General features: G+C 41.2%; 1 protein-coding gene across 13 annotated transcripts in view; it reads left to right on the top strand.

Annotated features, from left to right (window-relative positions):
• LOC111235220 (calcium-activated potassium channel subunit alpha-1) overlaps window positions 1–13,012 on the top strand; it is a 156,698-nt gene that overhangs the window by 101,950 nt on the left and 41,736 nt on the right. For all 13 annotated transcript variants that reach the window (XM_022763606.1, XM_022763603.1, XM_022763601.1 and 10 more), the window contains 2 exons: window positions 8,047–8,140; window positions 12,165–12,291. In XM_022763606.1, the coding sequence (XP_022619327.1) occupies window positions 8,047–8,140; window positions 12,165–12,291 (221 nt within the window). The remainder of the gene's footprint in view (window positions 1–8,046; window positions 8,141–12,164; window positions 12,292–13,012) is intronic.

Raw genomic sequence — 13,012 nt, forward strand, 5'->3', positions numbered from 1 at the left:
GTGTGGCTCTGTGGTGCTGCTGTACTGTACAGTACTGTAGGTGTTAGACATGTGGCTACCGCATGCTACATAAGTCATGCAGTTGTGTAATAATATCACTTTTGGAGCGTTGGTGTTAATATGTTTTCATGTGTTCAAGGTAAGATGTCTGTGTATACAAAAATGGAACATATTATTTTATTCCAAAGGTTTTATACTGCAATTTAATGTCATTTGTTAAATTATGTCTTATATTTTTACTTTCAAGGCACGTACAAACCTCAGATTGACACTGTTTTCAGTTTCTTTTCAGTTAAAGCAACTTTGTATTTGTGAAAGAGGACTTGCATTCCTCTCTCCTGGAGAGAGGACTGCAAGTCCTCTATTTCACTTTCTTTTTTTTTTTACTTTTGCTTTAACCTTGCTGAGCAACTGTTTCACTGAGGATCGTTTGTTGAAGATAAAAGAAAATCACATCTGCAATGGTGTTTTGAAAATTTCTAATAGTCTTGCCAAGCTTTATATCTGAGGAGCAGAGCACGGATATTAAAACATGTTTTTATTGGGGACACTGGTTCAGGAAAGGAACTATTTAGGCAATCCTTAAAGAAGATTCGCAATTTGTCGAAATTGTCTCAAGAAGTGTATCTCCTGCAGTCTTTAACAGTTTATGACACATATGTACACAAGGAGAAGGGAGGTGGATTAGGAGGAAGGAGAACAAAAATGAGAGGAGAGGAGAGGAGAAAAAACACAAAATGAGAACTACAAAATAGTGATGTTGGCTTGATAAAGAAAAGGTCTATGGCTCCTGGAAGATCCCCCTCCTTTCCATTTTCCTTTTGAGTGGATAGGAAATACTAAATTGTCTGTCAATTAGACATGGCAGCAGTAGGCCTAGCTATCAAAGCCTTGGGTTCAGATATACAGATCTGATTTCCTTCTCAACATTCTCCCACCGTCTGCCGACTCAGCCTAGATTAGTGTCAAACAAGCCATGATGAGTTTGGCTTGGCCTCTTGTAGTTCGGCCTGCGCTGATATCCCCCGATACCAATTACTGGCCATTACATGGTTACTGATCTCACTTCTCCCTCAACCCCCTGTAGGATTTCAGGAAAGCCTCCTCTGTCTTAGATTTCTTTCCCTTTTTGACTCTGACTTTGTCTGAACAAAGTGAGTTTAGTGAAGTAGTGCATTGGGCTTTGTCAGTCAGGGATTGTTGGATTTCCTCTCCCCATTTCCCGTCTTTTTTTCCACCAGACTGAGAGGATAAGACATCTTTATCCATGATGACTTCATGCTCTTGTACATCTGAGCCACATTTGTCTGGCCCTAGTACTTGGATAATTGATTTCCTGGATAGCACTCTTTAATTTAATGCACCCTGTGTTCTGATGCAAGTCGCATTTAGACCACACAAATACACAGTTGGACACAGACACCTCTTTAATGGTGACATAAACATAAACCTCAGCATTGCTGTATAAACTTTAATGATGCAATATTTTAATGAATAGCCATTTCAAGGGGTCTAGTGAGTAATGTGATGTTTGATGAAATAGAAAATAAACCTTTGCACAAACAGCAAACTAGGCAAATTAGCCAATTAATTAATGCAGTCTTTTGTTGCTAAGGATTATACATACAGTCATTTTGCAATTTAGTCAGATGTTGAATTACAGAAGTGAAAAAGTAAGATGAGACATAAGCTTAAGTTAGAGGGGGAAACTTTTGCAGATAAGTCAGTTGAGTTGATTTCTTATGGGTAGTCAAAAATATTGTTCAAAGCATAAAGTAGGCTATAGATGTAAATATAGCATGGTACAAAAATGTAGTTCCTCTTGTGTGGTGTGTGTATGGTTTTCAACAATTTAAGTTTTGAAATATTATCTCAGAAATTATTCTGAATAGTTTATCTGACTCAGAAGTTTATTTTTGGTGTGAATATTAGTTACATGTGCTCTTTCTTTGTCACCTGACCATCATCGCAGTCAGCCAGCTTCCCTCAGTGAGAAAAGCTAGACACATGACAGGGTTTATATAAAGGAGAGGCTGATGCTTCTATAAAGCTGGCCTATGGACAAGGGTAGGGGACCCCGAGCTCAGGGGACGCTTTCGGCTAGTCCACAACCCTCTGGGTTGTGTGTGTGTGTGTGTGTGTGTGCATGCATGCGCACAATCTGTGTGTGTGACAACATGCACTTCTATCTCTGTGTCTGTGCATGTGTGTGTATCTGCATCTCATTGCTGGGGACCTTATCTGTCCTGACACGGAAATTATGTTTGCATTTTCATTTTCCCAGCCCTGCTGGTCCGTCACCAAACTTGCCCTGACAGCTCCTGTCCACCAGGCAGGCTTGGTCCCCCCCCCTACCCTCTGTCCTATGCCGCCTCGCTACGCCCCAGATGCTAGCCAGTTAGTCTGCCGCCTCTGCAGCGCAGGCAGATTGCTAGAGACAGATGCCAGGGCCACTGTAGGTCCCTGTTTGAGGATCTGTGTCATAGGCCAGCCCTGGGCCCTCACTGTGACCTTTACTGCTGGAAGAGACTCGGAAAGAGTGGGGAGTGTCAGCAGCTCGGAGCTCAGTTCAAGTGCCCACTGAATCAGTGCTTACATTGGTACCAGTCTTCAGTACCTCTTCAGTCACGGTCAAAAACTGAAAAATAAATTCCCAGATAATTAATAATGCTGGCATATGTGTCTGTCAGCCCTTAAAAAACATGGGATTTAAAGGTGTAGCATTGACCCCCCCACCCCCGACTCCCCATCCCCCCATCCCCACTTTTTTTTTTTTTTTTTTTTTAAATTTCCACTTGTGCAAGAGATCTGGACTGATCGTAACGATCATGCAGTCTGTGTCTGTTAGCTCGGCTGTTTTGAGTAGCGAGTGTCTGCTGTCTGTGTTTTGGACGTCTACATGTACTCAAGTATGTAGTTGTTGTCTTTGTTTCCCATGGTGGCTTCCTTTGTTCTGTCTACAGACCTCACAATATAAATGAAATGTAGAAATGTATGAAGTCAGAGTATTTAATGAATGAAAAACATAGCTCATTTGAAAAAAAAAAATGTAATAATCAGCCTTTAGACTGTCATTACGTCTGATTACAGGTTTAGCACACTTTCCTTAAAGCATGGCTCACACTGAGAATGGACACTTCATTTCATTCACCTGTCTGCCTTTTTGTTAAATCATCAACCACCATTATTTTATTTATTTATATCTTTTTTTAATATTTGGTTTATGCCCTTGCCCATGCCTTTCACTATATATAGTTGCATTTGATTTCATTTCCATCCACTGATCTTACGTTAATGTCTCTATTTCCTAATGTGTCTGTTACATTACATCCTTTCTCCCTCTGTGTGACCTGCCACTTGTCTTTGCATTCTCCTCAGCCAAATATAAGTATAATGGATATGTCAGATCACGTAAGTGTGTTTCTCTGTCCTTCTCCATTCTGCTCCAGCTCTGTGTGTAGACTGTAGACCCCTCACTATGTCATGTAACATAATTAGTACCGATGCTTTGCTTTAGTATTTTCTTTGTTGTCCCTCATTCCTTTAGAATATACTGATGTTGTCTTGTGTCTAATATAGAGACAAAATGTGAACATAAACTCACTGTTTAACCAGAGTTAAATTCAATGTCTAACTTAGACAGACTGTTTTTTTAACTCATTATCATTAAATCATTTCAACATATATTGACAAGAAATTAAAGTAGTTCCTGGTATTTTTAACAACTGAAAGAAATAACTTGTGTTTTGATAATACCATGTAGTTCCATGAACTATTCTTTTTGTATTGTGCTGCATGTAGCAGCAGATGGCGCTACAACACCAGGGAACAGTGGAAGTCAAAAAGAGGCTGGCGTTCGATTCAAAGCTGATTGCAATTTAGGTAATTCTTTGGTAAATAATTGTTAAATGCATTCCTTTTACTCTACTGGTTAAGAATAAATTTTAGTATGGAAATGTTATTTGTCACCTCTAACATTTTATTTGTATATTTTTATGTAATGTTTTTGTTCCTATGAAACACTTAGACATTTTTTTGTTTCCTCTTTGAAATAGTGGCTGCCTCTTTAGCAAAACTAAAAGGAATTGCAATAATTATAATATCAGTTTCATTTTTAACTGTAACAACTCAACAGTTGCATGGCCTACAAAAGCTATTTCATGCAGTTGCAATGCAGATGAAGAACAAAGCTTGTTCACGCAGCAAACACTGTCAAAGCAAAGCCAGCTTAGCTCACATACAAAAGTAAACATTTTTAGTTGTTATTCCTCTGCCTCATCATCCAGTTTACATTGGGTCATGGCGATCTGATAAGGCTTGCATGCAGGGCAGTACCGTCATGTGATTAGCATTTCAGGAAGGGACAGTTGCCGTCTGGGTTGTTCAGGATGCACAGTGGACCTGCCAGGGCGGGTGAGTGCTCTCTAACGCTGCACGTGTTTGACAAGGGCCAGATGAATCCAGGAGCTATCGGTGGCGCCCCGTAAATCAAGGAGGCAGCTGACGGCTGGGATAAACGTCTGTTTATCGCCCGGGGCCACCCAAGCATGTTCTCTCCTCCAAACAACCAACCAACCACCCTTCCACCAAAGGGAGGAAAAGGGCTCCGCCTCTCCTAGTCAACTTTACAACCAGATATTTTACTCATCTCCCTCTGTTGTCTTCCTGCAGTGTGCCATGACCCCGTCAGTACATACAAACATACGGGTTGACTCTGTAGTCCGTCGGATTGTGTGCGTGTGTTTGTGTGTGTGTTTGTGTGTGTGTTTGTGTGTGTGTGTGTGTGTGTGTGTGTGTGTGTGTGTGTGTGTGGTGGGATGGCTGGGTGAACATCAGGTGTATGTGTACGTATTTATTCTCATATTAGACACAGAGAGTTGTCACTGGACATTCTGTGATTACTGTCAAAGTTATAGCAAATAATCAACATGTACATTTACTGTTTAAAAATAGGATGACTGCATTTTAGTCTGGAATTAAACCACATTTCAAAATGTATCCCATAAATGTTTCATGGTTAAAGTATTTTTGAATTAGTAATATTATTAATTATTACTGATAGTCTTATATTTGTTGAAATAGCAGTACTGTGCCGCACGTTATGCTTGAAATGACACAATGTCTGATTTGATTTGACTGGCTTTAGCCAAGCCTTGTCTCTGCTTTGTTCTACCAGAAAGTGAAACACAACTGAGAAATAAAACTGAGAGGCTTCTCATTAATTCATGTTCGTCACAAATGCAAAGTAAATGTCGCTATGAACATTTCAGTTAGAGCGTGTGCCAAGTAGATAAGAGATGTTAAATAAAAATGAAGGTTCAACACCAGTTTTAGAAAAAATAATAAAGGATTCTTTGTGGCATTGTGGCAGGAATTTTTGGCTTTCAGAAATTAATCACAACTGGAATGAGAAAAAGTGCAATCTTTTTTAACAGAAAGAGAAAACACAGAAGTGTTTGATTCATATACAGTTTATTAAATAATTATTACATATTTATTTTAAGTGAACCTCTCTTATTTACAGACATGTATTGGCTTGTTAATATCCTACAGTAAAATGATGAATTATGTTTTGTGGGAGTAATTTCCCCTGAAATCTCTGATTAAAAAAAAAAAAGTTAAAACAAATATGGCACAAAATAACAATATTTAATTTTAATTTAACTATATTTTAATTACTAACTAGTTTATTAGCATTAATACAGGCTTTCTCACACTTTTTATTCTCCATTGTTTGACAGTAATGGATGAAGTTAGACCATCTTTTCAAAACCGATCAGTTAAAACCACCGGCTGCACCTCCAACTCCATCACCTCAAATGCCTTCCTTCCCAACACCCTGCACCCCAACCAGGAGCCCCTGGTCAACCCGGGCAAAATCAACATCCCCCTTGTTAATAACCGTAAAGGAAGCCTGCTCCCCATGGGGCCAGGGCCTGGGGCTGACCCCTCGCAACTGCGCCTCAGTATCTCAGGCCCAGGAGACGTGGCGGCCAGATCCCTGGCTGAGAGCCGGCTGAACCGGGCCCGCAGTCTGCCGGTGAAATACCGCTACCACCCCAGTAATGCCATGCTGCTCAGTCACAGTAGGCACTGTAGGTTGCCCCCTTAGCGGGATGCATCAGTCAGTAACCGCGCCTGTCCCGTCCCTTCATTTTGTCTTGTTTTCTGCATGACGGTTGACTCTGCCGGAGCTGCTGCTGTTGTTGCCCCTGCTGCTTTGCACGGATTTGCCCGCTAGTGCAGTGGCTGCTACTGTCTGGGTGACTTCCAAACTGAGGAGTGTTAAAAGCTGTGAATTTAGAACTGACTCAAAAGAGCTGCTTATCGGTTTGTATTTTCAGAAATGCTGCAGGAATTGTGAGCTCTGAGGATACTGACATTTGGAGAGGAAATAGAAACCTTAGTTTTTAATCATATATTGTAAAAGCTTTTATTACCCAGTGGCTGGAAAGTATTTGATTTTATTGTGGGTATAAGTGAGAAGTGTTACGTTTGTACTGGTAACAAATTAAGCTTAAACCAAGAGGAGTGTGTCAAACAATATGGCAAGGAATGCATATTTCTGATGTGGTATTTTCAAAGTACATTAGAGAGAGAATAATTTGTAAAGTGGAAAGTGCTTGTGATATTAACTATTCCGAATGCCCAATTGCATAAAGGAAATGTCACAGAATGACATTTTATCAGAAGGCAAAGTCATATTTCTTATCTTTTATTAGCAGAATTAGGTGACAGCCTAGAATGGGTGCTCAGACAATAATGAAATTCTGCATGCTTGGAATAGTCACGGCTTGTGGCGTGCACATTGATTTGCACTAATATCATGCTGTGTTATTGATTTCTAACCAAAGGACTAATACAGGTTTGAAGTGACGGTGCACTTGGCATTTGCGCTGAGAGAGTGCAGAGTGGATAAGAGTATCTGGGTGCCTGTCTGAAAGCTCTTGAAACTCACAGACAGTAGTGAAGATCAGACCACTGTTAGCTTGACTGAAATCTTCAGACAATTGGGACTGGCCTCACTCCGGCTGCTCTGTCTTGTCCTCTCTGTCTGAGTGGGACTTAAGCAAAGTTTGAAAAACAGTGTTTTTTTTTTTTTGTTTTTTCTTTTTACTGTTTCTCAACACTGCAAAGCATAGCTGACAGAAAACTGAACTTAAGTCTGATCAAAATAATCTCTGTTGTTGCTTATAGCTCAGTGTCCTACAAACACTTAACACTAAGGTGTCAAACACAAAAATGGAATCTCTAATCTGAAATAAATCATTTATTTTTCAGTTAAACTTTTAAAACTAGACCTGACCTTCGTCTACTGGAGGGTGATGTGTGTTTACTAGCTGCTTTCGATATTCATAGTCCACTAATTCATACTCTGTTAGCGTGCACTGTCCTTCATGATGTGTGTTGAGTGCAAAATGATCTCTTGGCATGGAGGTAGACCTGTAGAAGAGCCATTGCTGTAGTATGAACTGGAATGATGGGGTGGGGTTCCGGTAGTTTTGTTAAAAAAAAACAACTACCCTCTCAAGATCCATCTCCATAACCTTTATTTATCTCATTGTCATTGCTTTTGCCCGTGCCCCACTGACAATGACAGTTTGTACCATCTCATGGCAGTTAATGGTGTAGGTAAGCATGGTCACTCTGATGCAGACTGCTAGAGGTCCAACCACCTGCACTATTTATTGGGTTTACTGAACAGATGCAGTATAGTGTGTTACTGACAGCCCTGTAAAAGCACACCTTAGAAGAGCCAAAATATGGGGGTTTTGGGATGTGAGCCTTCCGTGACATTTTCAGGTCATAAATTGGTTTTTCTCCGTGGTTTTCTCCTGCCTTTCTCAGATTTACCATTGTCCGTTACTAATGCTTTCTCTATATTTTCTCAATTTGACACTGAGTTATTAATTTTCCTTTTCTTCTGTTCAGTTTTTTTTTGTTTGCAATGATTGATTGATTGTTGGCTATGTTTTTTCATGTCAGGTCCAGCACACTTTCCCAAACATCTGTCTCTATTCTGACATTCTCTGCATGTGTTTGCAGTCGAAGATGAGCATCCATCAACTCTCTCGCCCAAAAAAAAGCAGCGCAACGGAGGGATGCGAAACTCACCCAACTGCTCGCCCAAGATGATGAGGTAAGAGACGTTGATTTTATTCTCTTTCCATCGTTCAAATGGGGAGTGAGAGGAAGTCAGATACGGAGAGGGAGGAAGGGATGGAGGGATGCATGCGAGAGATACTTAAGAGGCGGATGCTGCTGATGGTGAGATGGTGGGAGTTTGGATGGATGGGAGGGGGCAAATTAAGGGTGGCAGAAGAAGGAGGTAAGAAACTACGTGAGAGAAAGAGAGAGAAGTGCCCTGTTAGGCTCTGGCTGTTTAGGATGGCATGCTGTCAGCTGTTAATGACAGAGCTGAAATAATATTTCTGTCATGAAAAGCGGCTGTGAGGAGCCGTTTGAAAACTCCTCTGGCTTTAAAGTCCCAGCTGTCACCTCCTTCGGTCTGGTCCACATGTACTCCTTAAACAATGCTGGCACTAATGACACCAGCAACCAATCAGAGGGACCTGCATGGTTACTTTGCCCTCAGGCTACTCCTCTATTGTGGGAACCCCTGTGAGTACTGTTTCTGGTACTTAAGGCCATATGCGAGATGTATCATCACAATCAAATATGAATTCAAATATTACCTTCCTTTTATCCTGTCCCGTGGAATTAAATTGCTGTTAATTGATTTTGAAAGATAAAAGGGGTAGGTTTTTGTGCTCCTCTGGCTGCGAGGCGGGGTTAGCAACACGACAGCGTGGAAAATACAGGGAGGCCGAGCTGTGCGCACTGGGACGGCAGGATAAAGGCATGGTGGTGGAGATCTAACAGGACAGGAACACTCATAGCTACGCTGCCTGTCTCTTAATGAGAGTGAGTGTTATGGTCATCATCTTTATGACTTTACTGTAGGAAAATCAGAGAGAGCTGTGTGGTTTTTGTCACACACACACACACACACACACACATACTTGTCACTGTTAGTATTTACGCAGTCTAGCTGCACTGCAGTAGAAAGTCCTGTAGGAAAATAAATAACTCCAATCTATGTGAAATTTAGTGCATGAATGTTCAGTTTCTGCAACTAAGTGTAATATACAAATGCACTTTAATTTCTATCATTTAACTTTTTGATTTCTGTTTTCACAGGGTATCTGTTATTGTTTTTAGTTGTTATTGTGCTGTGGTGTATTTTCCTTACATTCTAAGTGGAGTTCTTTGTATGTTGGTCCTGCTAGCTTCCCTTAGGCAGCATTCCTCCTACTGCACTGGCATGCCTATGTGATTTTGTCCAGTGCTTGTCGGCCTCCCCCTCGGTTCTCCACAAAACAACCACTTAATAAGCCTTCACACTTGCCAAACCATTAGCCCAACACGGAGTCATACCCTTCAGTCTAGTTTGCAACAGAGCATCATTTTAGATGCCCTTGCTCAGAGGGAGAAAAACGGCTACAAAAACAACTAGACATTGGCATATTTCCAGCTAACTGCTTGTTTAAAAGCCTGTTTAGTTTGCCCAACTTAAAGCACAAAACCTTTTCTTCTCTTCCTTTTTTGCTTAGGAGATGGTCCCCGTTCGCCATGTAATATATGCATCTCTGCTTTGATCTCGCAGTGATAATAATTCTTGTGAGTTATTTACTCAGTTTTGAAAACGCTTCAAAGCGGTGTCAAAGTTTTCTCTGCTTTAGGGGTGCTTCTGTATTCTGCTGGCTCTTGGGTACTGGGATGACAGGTCCTCTGTTATAGGTGTAGATTTTTTTTCCAAGTCTTCGCCCTCAGCAAAACATCAAATTACCCATCACAGTCCACAGCCCCCCTTCACAGCTGCCCCCGCCAACATATAACACCATATATATTAAACAGTTGTGCTTTACAAGGTGTATTTTATGCACAATGAAAAGTGATTGTTTGAGGTAGCCTTAGGGATGCTTTATTCTACAAGCAAGGAGGGGGAAAACACAGTAGAGAGCTGGCAAGAGAGCGAGCGTACGTATCAAGTATGATTTTTACAGGACTTGCAGCCCAAAGGCCTTTGTAAATAAATAATGATCAACAGATTGGCTGTGGGCTTTTGAAAAGCATGCCTTTGTCAGTTTGCATGATGGGGAAAATTTTCAAAGCAAGAGGCTGCCTTCGTAGTCTGGCAGAGAGGGATTGGGGGAGCACGCCCATCCCCAGTTTGTGACTGCAGAGTGATACACTGGAATAACTCAACTGTGTTTGAAATATATACGGGGGGGGGGGGGGGGGCGGTACTGGAGTGAGACATGCTTTAAGGGAAATATTTGTCCTATATAAAAGTGCATCTGATAAAATACTGTATTTCACCCAGGGAAAATATTTGCTTTGCAATCTGATGCACTGTAAATTTATTTACTTTAGAAATTTTGTGAGGAAATTCTAATAAAAGATATACTTTCCAAATAATACATACAAATTAATTACATATTCTTGCTATTTATTTAGAAATTTATATATATATTTTTTTGTAAACACTATGGTGACATTTAATCTCAGCTTGTATCCTAGCTGACCTAGCCCCATCATGGCTGTGTTATTAATTTCCCAGTCTCCAACCCGATGTGTCACTGTGCTAACGAGCTGCATTGCCACCATGGCATTAACACCATTTCCACAAACCTTTTTGACGGGTCATGACTGACGACATGCATCCAATCGCAGAAGATGTCATCCGCAGCTGATATCCCTTGGGCGTGGCACTGTGGCACAGACGTCATGTCTGCTCTCCCTGAGCCTTGTGGTAGGTTCAACCCGAGGCAGGGAGAAGGCAGAGGGAGGAGGAGGTGTGTGGAGCCTGTGACAGGCTGCCAGTCACACCGCTGACAGCTCTGTGAAAGATAGCTGTCTTGGCAGAGAGAGGTGGAGCGGCAGCCCGCCTGCATGCGCCAGTCAGCCCCTGTGTGGAGGCGAGCAGAGCTGAGCAGATTGAAGTGATGGGGGCTCCGTGGAGTTGATTGGCGCGACACGCAGCTCTGGATGAAAGATTCAGGCTGAGTGTAAAAACACTAAATGCTGTCAGTGTTATTATCACCTGCACTAACTGATAGAGGAAAGAAGGGGGAAAGAGAGGTAGAGAGAGAGGCTGGCTAATTGACAGTTTTTTTTTTTTGTTTTTTTTACTTTTACTTTTCCTGCGATGGCATGCAACCCAAATGCAGGCTGAAGGAAGAGACGACATCAAAGCCTTGTCAATGAATGACAGTGTTGATAGAGGATAGAGAGAGAGTGATGCTGAGAGAGATGTATGTCAAATTCTTGAGATGTTTTCTCCCATATTACTCAAATGTCTGTCTCTCTGCAGTTCTCTGTTTTTGGAGTTGGTACAGTGCTGCTTCAACCAAGGATTTTATTATTTGGGTTGAATTGTAAATAAATTACATTTGCATTGCTGCTGAGCAAACAATCCACACAGAGGAACAGCACTAAATTTTTGCAGTTTATTTTGACTCAGTGTTTTGGGTGAAATTTTCTGGATTTCCTTCAGAGGAACTGTGAGAACACGTCTTGTAGGATAAGTGCACGAACAAGAGAGGCAGTATAACAGGACTGACAGGGGCCCTTTCATGGTCAGTGTTACACCGGATAAAACTCAGCAGCCCACTGCCGTGGATTAGTCTGTTTGGTTGTGACATGCTGTTGAAACATTAATGTCCATCAGGCAAAATGTGATTGGGCAAATTCCTGAAATATTTAAAGTGTGAGCCTGTTGGAGCGTTTACTATTTGCGCCGCATGGCGTCAGGAACTGGAAGAGAGGGTAAAAGCTGGTAATTGGCCTTGTGTTGTCATGCCATTCAGTCAGTAGCACTCAAGTCTTGCTGTTCTCCTCTGCACTACTACAAGCACCAGGGTCTTTTAGTTTTCTGATAGCTTGACACCAAGGACAAGAAGGAATGGAGGAATGATGTGGTATTTATGGGTTGCAGTTAAAAAGTTTAACACTTTAAGAACTCGATGGACTTTTAAGAAGTTGTATGAATACACAGCCTGTATCTAAAAACACGCTGGTGGTCTTTTACCGCTTCAACCACAAGGCTGCAGTCATTTCATAAAGTGATCAAACATACATATATCATTCTGTTTTCTCAGTCGTCACGACCCCCTTCTAATTCCTGGAAATGAACAAATTGAGAACATGGACATGAACGTGAAGAGGTATGATTCGACAGGGATGTTTCACTGGTGCCCATCAAAGGATATCGAAAAAGTCATCCTGGTGAGTGGGGCGAGAGCTGTGTTACTGCAGTCTACTAAAATATAATAGAATATACACACACAAAAAATAAGTAAGTTAAAGTGAGTAGGTTTCCCCTCAATATTGTAGCAACACAGTCACATACTAATATGTATTGAAATTTCTCTCAATGCCTCTCTGTTGTTTCAAGGTGAGTTTATTGTTTTTTTATATATATATATATATCCTCCAAGGATCTATGAACAGCATTTCAGCTCTCCACGCATGGGTATGCTCGGATGTTTTAACAAGGCAGTTTGTAAGCATTTAGGTTAGTGCGTAATAATTTGTTTGGGCAGGGTTAACCCTGTCCAAATTAATTGTAAAACAGAAGGCACAGTCACCTTGTCTGACCAATACATCAGCGACACTTTTGCTATTGAAAGATCTAACTAAGACTTTAATTCTTCCTTAGTTCATGGGAGGCTGAAGAAAAGTTGGGTCACCAAAGAATGTTTTAGATATGTAGATAATTGTCAGAAATATATAATCCACCAGATTTGGCAACCAGCTGAGAGTAAGAGCCAGTTTGCAGCAGCAGCCCCTTGATGCTCTTAGTTTTACCAATGTGTCCAATAAACAAAGACACAGTTTTAGTTTCAAACCAGCTGGTATCATAGTAGCGTTTAGTTTCCTTAACGTACACCCAAAGTTGCAATAAAATGCACATCAAGCTGGCGTGCTGGGCGACAGATCTTGAAAG

Source organism: Seriola dumerili, unplaced genomic scaffold (genome assembly GCF_002260705.1).
Source record: "Seriola dumerili isolate Sdu_G_001 unplaced genomic scaffold, Sdu_1.0 BDQW01000478.1, whole genome shotgun sequence".
Taxonomy (NCBI): domain Eukaryota; kingdom Metazoa; phylum Chordata; class Actinopteri; order Carangiformes; family Carangidae; genus Seriola; species Seriola dumerili.